The sequence below is a fragment of the Neophocaena asiaeorientalis genome, unplaced genomic scaffold (genome assembly GCF_003031525.2).
Source record: "Neophocaena asiaeorientalis asiaeorientalis breed wild unplaced genomic scaffold, Neophocaena_asiaeorientalis_V1.1 scaffold151, whole genome shotgun sequence".
In the NCBI taxonomy this organism is placed as follows: Eukaryota; Metazoa; Chordata; class Mammalia; order Artiodactyla; family Phocoenidae; genus Neophocaena; species Neophocaena asiaeorientalis.
The window spans coordinates 4,421,637-4,436,658 of NW_020175490.1; the positions used below are offsets into that span (position 1 = coordinate 4,421,637).

General features: G+C 34.3%; 1 protein-coding gene across 1 annotated transcript in view; it reads left to right on the plus strand.

Moving 5' to 3' along the window:
- GUCY1A2 (guanylate cyclase 1 soluble subunit alpha 2) overlaps positions 1 to 15,022 on the plus strand; it is a 395,366-nt gene that overhangs the window by 167,934 nt on the left and 212,410 nt on the right. The window contains exon 5 of the mRNA XM_024768900.1: positions 11,704 to 12,189. Within this exon, the coding sequence (XP_024624668.1) occupies positions 11,704 to 12,189 (486 nt within the window). The remainder of the gene's footprint in view (positions 1 to 11,703; positions 12,190 to 15,022) is intronic.

Genomic DNA, 15,022 nt, shown 5'->3' on the forward strand with positions numbered 1-15,022 from the left:
TGATTTGGTTGTTCCTTTTTCTAGTGTGCTTATGTGGGGGTGTACTTGGAAACCTCTCCTACCTCTTAAGAGATGGCTCATAAGTATTTTTTTTTTAATCAGGATCTATTAGTTCTGCAGCAAGAGGGTCCCTCAGCCCTCCATAACCATATCATTTCTTTTGTAAAATATATATATCATCTCCTCTGTTAGAATATAAGCTCCAGGGGGACAGAGACCATAACTGTCTTAAGCTCAACTCTATCTTTAGTGCTGAATAAAGTTCCTACACATAATATTTTCTTAAACTTTCTATGTAACATTGTTAAAAGAAAAAACCATCTGTGTGACCCAAATATTAAATTGTTTCTTACCCCTAACAAATTAGAGATAATACCTTGACCAAGTGATGGATTAAATATGGGACCCACAAATTTTACTTCAGAGCTATGCTGTCCAGTAGCTTAGCTGGTAGCCGTGTGTGGCAATATACATTTTACTTTAAATTAATGAAAATCAAATCAGCCCCACTAACCATATTTTCCATCATTACAGAAAGATCTATTGGAAATAATCCTCTATATAAAAATTTCAATCCTCTATATAAAAACTAGATTCTGCAGCTCTTCATATATCTTTAACCATGGTATGTGCCCTAGACTAAACAAATACCCTATTATTCCATTAGAAAGTTCCTTCTGTACTCTACTATCCTTAATTCTGCTTATCCAATAGCCAGGATTCTCAGTATTGAACAGGGTTTTGTCAACTTGGGTCTAAGCACAAACTCCAGTTATTTCTTTTACATATTTAACACAATCCAGTCAAAATGCAAAAACCTTATTTGTATTACTAAGCAATATTTCAAATATCCACTCCTGATCTGCCATCCTCCCCCTGATTATGTATGGGAGAACAGTTATTTTAATATAAGTGCACATACAACACATACATATAAATGGATAATTACATAACACATATATAATTGGATAATTGAAAGTTAGTTGTTTTTTTTTTTTCTTTAAGACCTTACCAGAATATTCTCATGTTAAATTGGCTGGGCCAGAAAGGCCAATATTTTTTACATATCTAAATGGCTCTCTATTATAATACTATGAGGAGGCTTCACTAATCCTCATGTAATAATGTGTTAGTACTTTGTGCAAAATCATTTTTGTAATGTTTCCTTAAAGAGACAGTAGAATTTCCTGTTTTTGCAGAAAATTTTAGTGGTAGTTCAAAAATTTATTATAGCTTTTTGAAGTATATTTTTATAAACTGGATATATAGAAATATAGCCAAAATCTTCCATGGGATGTGTGAGTGACAATGTGGTGACAAGGCACCCCAGAGGCTATTCCTTTAATGTGTGTGATTTACTGCTTGTGTGAATGTGATAAAAAAAATGAAATCATTTGCACCCTTTGGGAAAAAAGACAGTCTATGTAGGTAAGGTATTAAAAACTTCATATCAATTTAATATTCCCCACATAGTATGAAATTTAGTGCTTGTTAAATACCAAAGGAATGAGGACTCTAAAAACAAAACATAAGCATTTCTCAACAGAATGACAAAAAATTTGCAGATATAACTTCTTTCAACTATAAAGCGTAACCTATATCCTTTCAATATTATATGAATCCTGCCATGATTTAAAAAGAAAAATGGAATCTAATCTTGGAATATTAAACCAATTTTGTCATGTGCTTTACTGGCTTATCTATCAAAACAGAATTCAAATCCATTTTGAGAATGAATTTCTGAGGTGTAAAGAATAACAATGAAACTAAATACAAATGCATGGGAAATAAAACGAGCACAGAAAGATTAAAATGTCTGAATGGTTATTTTTATTTACATATTTATTTTTGCAAAGAAAAACACCAGCAATGATTTCATCAATAAACAGTATGACTTTTATTGTATCTCATCTCAACAAAGGCAACATTTCAATCTATACAGTAAATAATTAGCCTTAGATGTTAATATCCCTCCATATACATACACACTTTACTGTTCAATTTACTGTTAAATTTAGCAAAAATGCAAAAATTCTCTGCCTAAATTATTGCATATTTAAAGAGCTTAGCACAGTACTGGTAGGTCATGGATATTAAATAAATATTTGTGAAATAGGTGAATAAATAAATAAATGTTTTAAATTTCTATTAAATTATATTTAGTGTACTTGAGTTAAGAATTTTTAAATTGTTTCTCTAAATAAGAATATTTAATGATGGATTCATGTCAAAGAAATAAAAACATTTCAAAACTTTTTAAAGGTTGTAGCTACTATAAATGCAGATATTTTAGGTTGAAATTTTTAAAAATCAGCAGTCCTCTGGGTGAAATTGGTTTTGTTACTAAACACCTTATTTCTTTGATAAATATATTCTAAAAATAAAAACACAAACAACAATTGAATGATAAAAATAAATAAGCAAGCAAAGAAAACAAAACCTCTTCTACTTTATTAACTGAGCAATTTTTCTTTTTTTTCTGTTCCTATTAATTGCCACCTTTTATTTATTTATTTACTTTTTTATTTTCTGTAATATATTTATTCCAATTTTTTTAACACTACAGTTTTTTGTTTTTGTTTTCACACACACACACTGTATTTTATTTTTACAAGAGATAAACTGACACCAAGCATTGTAAATGGATGACCACAACAAAAGCAACAATGATTGCAATTACCAAACACGAAACACACTCATACTATGTCATAATATTGACATTCAGTCCAGTGATCCTCCACTGTAACCGCTCCTTTACTTTGCAGTGAAAATTGATTTGTATATTTTTTGCCTCTGAGTCCTTGTGGGATTTTTTTTTTATACAAACAGAAAGTCACAAAAATTATAATCATCCTCATCAGTTCACTCAGTCCCATGTAATTAATTTTTTCATCTTGATATTTTGTTAGCACTTTTATGAATTCATCAGTTTTCCATTAGAGTTCTGAAAATGCTTATTCATTCAGTTCAGCAGTATAGTCAGTTACCAGAAACCTGTACTTGTCAGAGTCTTTTCCATGAATTCCTTGAACATGAAACCCTTTTATGGGAACATTTTTGCAAAAGCATCAGAGTACACCCAGAACTGTCTGTAAATGAAAAAAGACTTAAAAATGACCATGGTTAAAGATTTGATGAAAGTTCATAATAATGCAATTGACAAGGAAATTTAATTATTTCTGTGATATACATTTTAAAGTAATAACTAGAATTATGACTTATAACATTATACCAGACATATAAGATTTTTAGAAATTTCATATAATGTCTGAAGCATTTATATTAACATATTTCTGTACAAATAACCCAAAGAAAGTTTAGTATTAGTTGTTCTTTTTGTTTGTTTGTTTCTTTTTTTATACTGCAGGTTCTTATTAGTCATCAATTTTTTTTTTAAGTCATCAATTTTATATACATCAGAGTATACATGTCAATCCCAGTCACCCAATTCAGCACACCACCATCACCACCCCACTGTGGTTTTCCCCCCTTGGTGTCCATACATTTATTCTCTGCATCTGTGTCTCAACTTCTGCCCTGCAAACCGGTTGACCTGTACCATTTTTCTAGGTTCCACATATATGCACTGATATACGATATTTGTTTTTCCCTTTCTGACTTACTTCACTCTGTAAGATAGTCTCTAGGTCCATCCACGTCTCAACAAATAACTCAATTTCTTTCCTTTCTATGGCTAAGTAATGTTCCATTGTATATATGTACCACATCTTCTTTATCCATTCATCTGTCAATGGGCATTTAGGTTGCTTCCATGACCTAGCTATTGTAAATAGTGCTGCAATGAACATTGGAGTGCCTGTGTCTTTTTGAATTATGGTTTTCTCAGGTTGTATGCCCAGTAATGGGATTGCTGGAGCATATGGTAATTCTATTTTTAGTTTTTTAACAAACCTCCATACTCTTCTCCATAGTGGCTGTATCAATTTACATTACAACCAACAGTGCAAGAGGGTACCATTTTCTCCACACCCTCTCCAGCATTTGTTGTTTGTAGATTTTCTGATGATGCCCATTCTAACTGGTGTGAGGTGATACCTCATTGTAGTTTTGATTTGCATTTCTCTAAAAATTAGTGATGTTGGGCAGCTTTTCATGTGCTTCTTGGCCATCTGTATGTCTTCTTTGGAGAAATGTCTATTTACGTCTTCTGCGCATTTTTGGATTGGGTTGTTTGTTTTTTTAATATTGCGCTGCATGACCTGTTTATATATTTTGGAGATTAATCCTTTGTCTGTTAATTCGTTTGCAAATATTTTCTCCCATTCTGAGTGTTGTCTTTTCGTCTTGTTTATGGTTTCCTTTGCTGTGTAAAAGCTTTGAAGTTTTGTTAGGTTCCATTTGTTTTTGTTTTTATTTCCATTACTCTCGGAGGTGGATCAAAAAATATCTTGCTGTGATTTATGTCAAAGGGTGTTCTTCCTATGTTTTCCTCTAAGAGTTTTATAGTGTCCAGTCTTATATTTAGGTCTCAAATCCATTTTGAGTTTATTTTTGTGTATGGTGTTAGGGATTGTTCTAATTTCATTCTTTTACATGTAGCTGTCCAGTTTTCCCTTTCCCAGAACCACTCATTAAAGAGACTGTCTTTTCTCCATTGTATATCTTTGCCTCCTTTGTCATAGATTAGTTAACCATAGGTGCATGTGTTTATCTCTGGGCTTTCTATCTTGTTCCATTGATCTATGTTTCAGTTTTTGTGTCAGCACCATACTGTCTTGATTACTGTAGGTTTGTAGTATAGTCGGAAGTCAAGTAGTCTGATTCCTCTAGCTCTGTTTTTTTTCCCTCAAGACTGCTTTGGCTATTCAGGGCCTTTTGCGTCTCCAAACAAACTTTGGGTCTAGAAAGAAATTTCTAGTAAAAAATTCCATTGGTAATTTGATAGGGATTGCATTGAATCTGTAGATTGCTTTAGACATTTCTGCTCAAATCTTTATGATTTCTTTCCTCCTGCTAACTCTGGGTTTCGTTTGTTCTTCTTTCTCTAGTTCCTTTAGGTGTAAGGTTAGATTGTTTAGTTGAGATTTTTCTTGTTTCTTCAGGTAGGCTTTTATAGCTATAAACTTCCCTCTTGGAATTGCTTTTGCTGCATCCCATAGGTTTTGGATCGTCATGTTTTCATTGTCATTAATTTAAAGCTTCTGTTTCCTTATTTATTTTCATTTTGGATGATCTGTCCATTGGTGTAAGTGCGGTGCTAAAATCCTCCACTATTGTGTTACTGTTGATTTCCTCTTTTATAGCTGTTAGCAGTTGCCTTATGTATTGACGTGCTCCTATGTTGGGTGAATATATATTTATAATTGTTATATCTTCTTCTTGGATTGATTGCTTGATCATTATGTAGTGTCCTTCCTTGTCTCTTGTAACATTCTTTATTTTAAAGTCTATTTTATCTGATATGAGTATTGCTGCTCTAACTTTCTTTTGATTTCCATTTGCATGGAATATCTTTTTCCATCCCCTCATTTTAAGTCTGTATGTGTCCCTAGGTCTGAAGTGGGTCTCTTGTTGACAGCACATATACAGGTCTTGTTTTTGTATCCATTCAACTGCCAGGTAGAGTAATCTTGGTTGTGGGTTCTTCCCTTTCTTCACTTTAAGTATGTCATGCCACTCCCTTCTGGCTTGTAGAGTTTCTGCTGAGAAATCAGCTGTTAACCTTATGGGAGTTCCCTTGTGTATTATTTTTCATTTTGCCCTTGCTGCTTTCAATAATTTTTCTTTGTCTTTAATTTTTGCCAATTTGAGTACTTTGTGTCTCGGTGTGTTTCTCCTTGGGTTTATCCTGTATGGGACTCGCTGCACTTCCTGGACTTGGGTGCTATTTCCTTTCCCATGTTAGGGAAGTTTTCGACTATAATCTCTTCAAATATTTTCTCTGGTCCTTTCTGTCTCTCCCTTCTGGGGCCCCTATAATGAAAATGTTGTTGCATTTAATGTTGTCCCAGATGTCTCTTAGGCTCTTTTCATTTCTTTTCATTCTTTTTTCTTTATTCTGTCCTGCAGCAGTGAATTCCACCATTCTGTCTTCCAGGTCACTTATCTGTTCTTCTCCCTCAGTTATTCTGCTATTGATTCCTTCTAGTGTAGTTTTCATTTCAGTTTTTGAATTGTTCATTTCTGTTTGTTCGTTCTTTAATTCTTCTAGGTCTTTGTTAAACATTTCTTGCATCTTCTCAATCTTTGCCTCCATTCTTTTCCTGAGGTCCTGAATCGTCTTCACTATCATTATTCTGAAGTCTGTTTCTGGAAGGTTGCCTATCTGCACTTCATTTAGTTGTTTTTCTGTGGTTTTATCTTGTTCCTTCACTTGGTACATAGCCCTCTGCCTTTTCATCTTATCTATCTTTCTGTGAATGTGTTTTTTGTTCCACAGGCTGCAGGATTGTAGTTCTTCTTGCTTCTGCTATCTGCCCTCTGATGGATGAGGCTATCTAAGAGACTTGTGTAAGTTTCCTGATAGGAGCGACTGGTTGTGGGTGGAACTGACTCTTGCTCTGTTGGGCACAGCTCATTAAAACTTTAATCCACTTGAATGTTGATGGGTGGGGCTGGGTTCCCTCCCTGTTGGTTGTTTTGCCTGAGCAACCCAACACTGAAGCCTACCTGCCACTTTGGTGGGGCTAATGACAGACTCTGGGAGGGCTTACGCCAAGGAGTACTTCCCAGAACTTCTGCTGCCAGTGTCCATATCCCCACGGTGAGCCACAGCCACTGCCCACCTCTGCAGGAGACCCTCCAACACTAGCAGGTAGGTCTGGTTCAGCCTCCCCTGGGGTCACTGCTCCTTCCCCTGGGTCCTGATGCGGACACTACTTTGTGTGTGACCTCCAAGAGTGGAGTCTCTGTTTCCCCCAGTCCTTTCAAAGTCCTGCTATCAATTCACACTAGGCTTCAAAGTCTGATTCTCTAGGAATTCTTCCTCCCATTGCCAGACCCCCAGGTTGGGAAGCCTGACATGGGGCTCAGAACCTTCACTCCAGTGGGTGGAGTTCTGTCGTATAAGTGTTCTCCAGTCTGTGAGTCATCCACCCAGCAGTTATGGGATTTGATTTTACTGTGATTGTGCCCCTCTTACCATCTCATTGTGGCTTCTCCTTTGATTTTGGATGTGGGGTATATTTGTGTGTAAGTTCCAGTGTCTTTCTGTCGATGATTGTCCAGCAGCTAGTTTTGATTCTGGTGTTCTCGCAAGAGGGAGTGAGAGCACATTCTTCTACTCCGCCATCTTGGTTCCTCCCCCAGCAATTTTTCATTTATCATAATTACCTACAAGTTTACCTAATATTTTGCCTATATCAATAGATAATTTCTTTATATTGCTGAATAGTGTCTCATGTTTCGTTTAACCATTCACCCACTGTAATACGTCTGGATTGTTTTCAATGTTTGGCTATTATGAATATGTCTTTATTTCTAGTTTTATTCCATGTGGTCAGAGAACATATTCCATATAATTTGAATTTTTAAAATTTGTTGTGGAGTTTTTTTCATGGCCTACAATATGGTCAATCTTAGTGTATGTTACACAGGTTCTTTGAAAAACATGTATTCTCCTGCTGTTGGGTGGATCACCCTATATCTGTCAATTAGATCTTATTTGTTGAGTTTGTTGTTCTGATCTGTATCAGTTTCCTGTGGCTACTGTAACAAATAACCACAAACTGGGTAGTGTAAGACAACGGAAATTTATTCTTTCACAGCCCTAGAGGTCAGAATCTAAAATCAAAGTGTGGATAGCTCCTTGCTCTTTCCACAGGATCTGGAGGAGAATAGGTTTCTTGACCCTTCTAGCTTCTGGTGCCTACTGGCATGCCTTGGTATTTCTTGGTTTGTGATTGCATCACTCCAATCTTTGTCTCTGTTTTACACTGTGTTCGTGTGTGTGTGTGTGTGTGTGTGTGTGTGTGTGTATAATCTCCCTCTGCTTTTCTCTTATAAGGAGGACACTTGTAATGAGAATCATTAGCGTTATAATTTTTGTTGCAATCATCACATGTGATTTAGACAGCTTATGAGGAGAAGGATAATCTGTTGTACTTACCAGTATTTTTAGTCTTTCCATCCTTTTCTTTTCTCCCTTCCTGATTCTCCTTAGAACATTATTTCTCTTATTTCATTCAATTTTAAGATCTTTCTTTAGCTGTTCTGTTAGGACAAAGACTTTTAGCTTTCCTTCAATTGACAATGTCTTTATTCCCCCTTCATTTTTCAAGAGTAGTTACCCCAGACATAGAATTCGCAATTGACACTTCTTTTCTTGCAGTATCTAAAAAAAAGTACTGCTTTCTTTTGACCTCCATAGTTTCAGATGAGAAATCAACTGCCATTCAAATTAGTGTTCCCTACAAGCAATGCATCTTTTCTCTGTGACTGTTTTCAAGATATTTTCTTTGAATTTAGTTTTCACAATTTAATTACAATATGTCTTGAAATTGATTTCTTTGGTTTTATCCTACTAGAGACTCACATAGCTTGTTGATTCTGAGCATTTATATCTTCTATCAGATTTGAGACACTTTCAGCCATTGTTACTTCAAATGCTTCTAGGACTCCCATAATGTGAATATTGGATTTTTTGTTATTTTGCTACAGGTCCCTGAAGCTCTGTTTATTTTTTTCAGTCTATTTTCCTTGTTCAGATTGAGTAAATTCTATGGAACTATCCTCACTGATTCTATCCTCTGTCAGCTCCATTCTATTTTTTAGCCCATTCCCCTGTATTATGCTTACCAATTTATGAAATCTGATAGATTTAAAGACAGTTTATTTTCATTATGCCTTATGTTATTTTATTAAAACTAATATAATTTTTTTTTTTTTTTGCGGTACGCGGGCCTCTCACCACTGCGGTCTCTCCTGCTGCGGAGCACAGGCTCCAGACGTGCAGGCCCAGCAGCCATGGCCCATGGGCCCAGCCGCTCCGTGGCATATGGGATCCTCCCGGACCGGGGCACGAACCCATGTCCCCCGCATCGGCAGGCAGACTCTCAACCACTGCACCACCAGTGAAGCCCTTTAATATAATTTAGAATGCAATAAAACCTTAAGGAGATGTTTTAATTTCATGTAGTTTTTCACAAATTTGTCTCCTCCACATAAAAATACATAGTTCCTGTAATAGTTGTACATACTGCTAAATCAATAAATGCAATCATGGTGAATATCTGAATTTATAATTATAATAAAGCAAAAACAATTCAAGAATACTAATTTATATTATTTTCCAATTAGGCTAAACCTGCATTTATGACAGAGACACAAATGCTCCAGTGATATTTGCCCAATTATAAATAAGGAAAAAATTCACTGATGAAAAATATTCTAAAATTAAGTTATATACTGTGTATATTGTGGTATCTCTTTCATGAATTTTTTTTCTGTTATGTAAGAAGTAATAGATTATTTTATTCTCTCAGGCTCTGCTGATTCAGAGACTTCAAAAAATGAACTAATGCCATATATAAATCAAGAATATATTTTGTTTTTTTGAGGTGGAATATAACATATTGCATTCAGCTTCTTTGTAAGTTAAAGAAAAGCACTCTTATTTATTACACATAGCAAATAATGTATAATGTTTATGCCTGTATACATATACTGATTTCATATTTAAAATAAAAAGGGAGGTGAAAGCAAAGGTGGAAAAGAAAAAGGTCCATTTGTGATGGTAAATGTGGAGATTAATACATAGGGAAAAAAGAGAAAGAAAAAGAAAAAGGAAACACCAGTGAGGAAGATGAAAGAAACCAGTGATGAGAAAGAAAACCAGACAAGCAGGAGAGATAAAGACTGAATGAAGATAGCATATTATGGGAGAAAAAAAAAAAGTAAGGTCAAAGAACAAAGAGGAGAAGGGAGAAGAAAGTAAGATGTAGAAGGAAAAGAAAATAATTAGAAAGAAATCTGAGGAAAAAAAGGGAGAGACCAGATGGAGGTCTAAATCTATGAATATCAGAGGTTTGCCTTAAATCATAAGAAAAAAAATTAAAGTACTAATTTTTGAACTATGAGGTTATACAATATGTGTATCTTCTTTATTACACCTTTAATATTCTAACAAGTATATATCACTAACAAACCCCTCCCCCAAAAAAGCATATCAGGCATATATGTAATAATCTGGAAATACTTTTCAGGATAATTACTTTCTTTGTATTCAAACTATAGCCTGTAGTCTTTTGAGAGCCCACGTTAAATTGGGAATTGAAGGGTCTTCTTCATTCTATTCTATGGGCTATATAGATTTGGCTCTCCCTTCCATTCTGTGCTAGCTTTGAAAAGAGGAAACTTGTTTTATCTTTTTATGCTTATCATCCAGAGAAGTACTAGTAAATAGCAATCACTCAATAAACACTTCAATGAATAAATGAGATTATTATGTAAAAAATGCTGAAATACTGAACACTTGCAGAATCTTTATATAAAAAAGTGAATATTTCATTTCATTAAAAATATAACATGAAGCAAGGATTCAATTTTATTTCCTTATGTAGACTAGATCTTGGTAAATGGTGCAGGGGGAACAAAGTAAAACATTTGCAGGCTTACAAATCCAAATCTCTTTAGTTTTACCCCATATTTGTTCTATGCCTCCAATTTCATCAACTAGCCTAACTACTTCATGCTATGAAGAACAAAAGAAAATAAATGTATTGAACACATTCCATGTAGTTGGGGAAAGTGACATAGATAAAACTGTTGCACAGTCAGTTGGTCTACTTATAGGCTGTTCTCTCCAGGTAATTACAACTAGCTTCCTCTCCAGATGTGCTGAAATATCTTATCCTAACCCAAATAACTATATTTGCATAACCATATCCTAAGTCTTCCTTCCTTCCCTACTGATGCTTATCCCCTCTGAGTGTTCCTTGGGGAACCAAGCTAAAATAGCATAAACCAGTGTTCATGAAATTTTTCATTAAACATCAGTTCTCAAATTCTCCAGTCAAATAGTACAGAAAGGAGGGATAGATTTAAATTACTACATCTTCAGATTCTTTTTCTTATTAACTGAATTCCTTTAATACTGTCCCAACTTGGAGGGCTATTTTTAGCTTATATTGAACATGCTAGTTGATTGTTATTTTCTGGTAATACTGGCTTAATGACATCTAGTATAATTTTTTATTTTTAAGAACAAATGAATTGTCAACTAATCTAGTCAGTGCAAAATCTAATATATTTTCATAGGACTACAGCTGGTGAAAAATGACTTACATAAGGCTAAACAATTATTTGTATTCATTTAGTCTCCTGGACTTATTTTCTGAGTATTATTTTAATGACAGTTAAAGGCAGTTATATTGACAGATGGATTTATCCTAATTCTACTATTACTAAGCAGGTTGAAAGTTTTTGAACTGGCTCATGAACCAGTTTCATGATGTACCTGGGTGCAATTTCATTTTGACTGAAAATGTTTTCCTGTTTCATTTCTCATTGATCTTCCTTCCTTTCCATTGTGTTAAGAAAGTGACCAAGTGAGAAACAATAACAACTGTTTCTATTTAGAATCATAACTTATATTGGCCATAAATCACATTTAAATTTGCCTATATGAATGCAGAAATTCAATAGAGCTAATTTCTTATTCTTGCTCTCCATCAGACAATAAGTTAATTTTTGTGAACCTACTATGTGAATAGTGCTGATCAAAATTCTGTGTTAATTTTGCAGGTGATGGAAGTTAAAGGACAAATGATCCATGTCTCAGAATCAAATTCTATTTTATTCTTGGGTTCTCCATGTGTGGACAAGTTGGATGAACTCATGGGACGAGGGCTGCATCTCTCGGACATCCCTATCCATGATGCTACCCGTGATGTAATTTTGGTTGGTGAGCAGGCAAAGGCCCAAGATGGCTTGAAGAAGAGGATGGATAAATTAAAAGCAACTTTAGAAAGAACTCACCAGGCCCTAGAAGAAGAGAAAAAAAAAACAGTGGATCTTCTATATTCTATTTTCCCTGGTGATGTAGCCCAGCAATTGTGGCAAGGGCAGCAAGTGCAAGCCAGAAAGTTTGATGATGTCACCATGCTCTTTTCAGACATTGTTGGCTTCACAGCCATATGTGCCCAGTGTACCCCCATGCAAGTAATCAGCATGCTGAATGAATTGTACACAAGATTTGACCACCAATGTGGATTTTTGGATATTTATAAGGTAATGGGGTTTAGTTACTTATATATAAATACTTTTTAGTAGTAAATTGTCATCTTCATTAAATTACAAGCATACAATCTATTTATCTTCTAAAACTTGATAGTAAATTGTGGATAATTTTAATTTAGAAATATCAATATTTATACAGAATATAAGTATTTCTGCTCTATGAGTAAACTTTGATTATGAGTTGATTTATACTATTGACATAGCTAACTGTGAATCATGATATTGCTCAGTAAGGAAAAATTCTATAGACCTAGTACTCTAAATTCATTATTATCAAAAATAAATAAACTTGCTGAAATCTAGGCAACTTTTAACCATATAATTAGTTTTTCCTAAAGAGTAGGATTATGACATAAAGTAAAAGTTTTATATTGGCAGTTAAAAGGAAACAGCAATTTATGTTAAAACATGCATTGCATTGTGAGTTAAATCATAGTTAATCGGTATTTTGCTCTTCACTGTCAATTAATTGAGGTCCCTCTAATTCTGAAAGAATACATGTAAGTATTCTAGCTATTGTCCAAATAACCAATGGTTTTTAGTTGTAAGCACCTTAATTTTCCAAGCTACTTAATGGAAGAGTTTTGAAAATGTATACAAGTCATCTTATGTTAGTCTAATTTGGCAAACTCCTTATTAATTTCTTATTAAAATTATAGCAATATTTTGAGTGATTCAGCTTCATGTCTATGTATTGAATAACTGTAACTTTACATAAAATTTCACATAGATTGCAAAATGTCAGGGTGCATGGCTTTTTGTTTTTAATATGGAGGACAGCAATTACTTTTAGTTCAAACAAACTAGTGACTTTTAGATTTTTTTTTCTTCTTTACTAATCATCTAGACTTCTACTTCTTTCATAGTATGATCTACACATAAGCAGATTCAGAAAGAATCTGTTTCACATTTTAGTTTCATATTATGATCCAGAGGATATTTTCATTTAGGTGTATCTCCTTTATGGAAAGATGTTCACTAGTTCCATTATGTATGATATACAACCAGTGTTAAATATTTTAGAAAGCCTCTTCTGAGTGGTAAACCCTCAGTGTGACATATGTATGAGGGATTTGCTTTGTTATACAAAATAAGAGTTTTTATAAATTATATTTAACTTCATTATAGTTTATTTTTATGTAATTTATGGCATAGGCAGCCAAATGTCTGGTCCTAAACCAGAGACATGATGAGTCTATCACTGTCAATTCCAGAAGAGAGAGCAGATTGTCCTGAATTTCCAGCACTCTTTTTCCTTCAGACTTTGGGCACTATTTTTTTTGGCCACCCTGCTTGCGGGATCATAGTTCCCTGACCAGGGATTGAACCTGCATGACAGTGATAGCATGGAGTCTTAACCACTGGACCACCAGAGAATTCTCCAGACTTTGGGCACTATTGCACCAAGCTCTGCAACCACAATCACTTTGTTCTAAATCATTGATTTTCAGTGTTAGTTTCCTTCAGCTAAAGTAGTCCTATGTTTTTGTGGCTCTAAGTCTGTGCAACTAAATGAGCATGAAAAATAGATTCTTTTCTGGCAAAACATGGAAATCCCTGATTTAAATATAAGTATCAGTTTGGCTTTGAGAAAAGAAGAAATGTGATATCTTCTGAGGGTACAAAAACAATTCAAGTTTTAAAAATACAGTTCATTTTACAGACATCAAGTCCTCCTTCCCTGGAGATAAGCTAGGACACCTCACAGAAAAAGAAAATCTGTGGGAATATACTGAATGACTTCAAATTTTCCTATATTTTATTAAACTGATAAGGTTCATATAGTTATAAATAATTATCAGCAAGTTTTAAATTACATAATGGATCTACTCATTCTCAGGTACTCAAGACTCTGCTTTCCATATTTCATATATATATTGAAAAGTAAACAAAACAGTTAGGTTCACAGATTCTCTTAAACTGAACTTTCTTATGAAATTTTAGCAATAAATTATAAGGTAAAATGATACCAGAGCCAGGTGTGTTTTTTTAATTGAATGTACGATTCTTTAAATCCTATAGCGCTTTACAGTTTTCAGAAGTTTCATACATATGATTTTATACAGTACCACAGTAACCCTTTTTTTACCCCATCCCAATTTTGCCGCTCCTCCGTTCACTCTGCCCATTGGTAACAACTAGTTTGTTCTCTATATCTATGATGTCTGCTTCTTTTTTGTTTTATTCACTAGTTTGTTGTATTTTTTAGATTCCATATGTAAGTGATATTATACAGTATTTGTCTTTCTCTGTCTGACTTATTTCACTTAGCATAATGCTCTCAAAGTCCATCCATGTTGCTACAAATGGCAAAATTTCATTCTTTTTATGGCTGAGTAGTATTCTGTTGTCTACATATCCCACATCTTTATCCATTCATCTGTTGATGGACGCTTAGGTTGCTTCCATTCCTTGGCAATTGTAAATAATGTTGCTAGCAACTTTGGGGTGCAAGAATCTTTTTGAATTACTCTTTTTGTTTCTTTTTGATATATACCCAGGTGTGGAATTGCTGGATCATTTTGTAGTTCTGTATTTTGTTTTTTGAGCAACCTCAAAACTGGTTACTGCTGCACCAATTTACCTGCACAGTGGCTGCACCAATTTACTTTCCCACCAACAGTGTAAGAGGGTTCCCTTTTCTTCACATCCTTGCTAACATTTGTTATTTGTTTTCTTTTTGATGATAGCCATTCTGACCTGTGTGAGGTGATATCTTGTTGTGGGTTTGATTTGCATTTCTCTTATGATTAGCAATATTGAGCATCTTTTCATGTGCCTGTTGGTCATCTGCATTTCCTCTTTGGAAAAATGTCTATTCAGT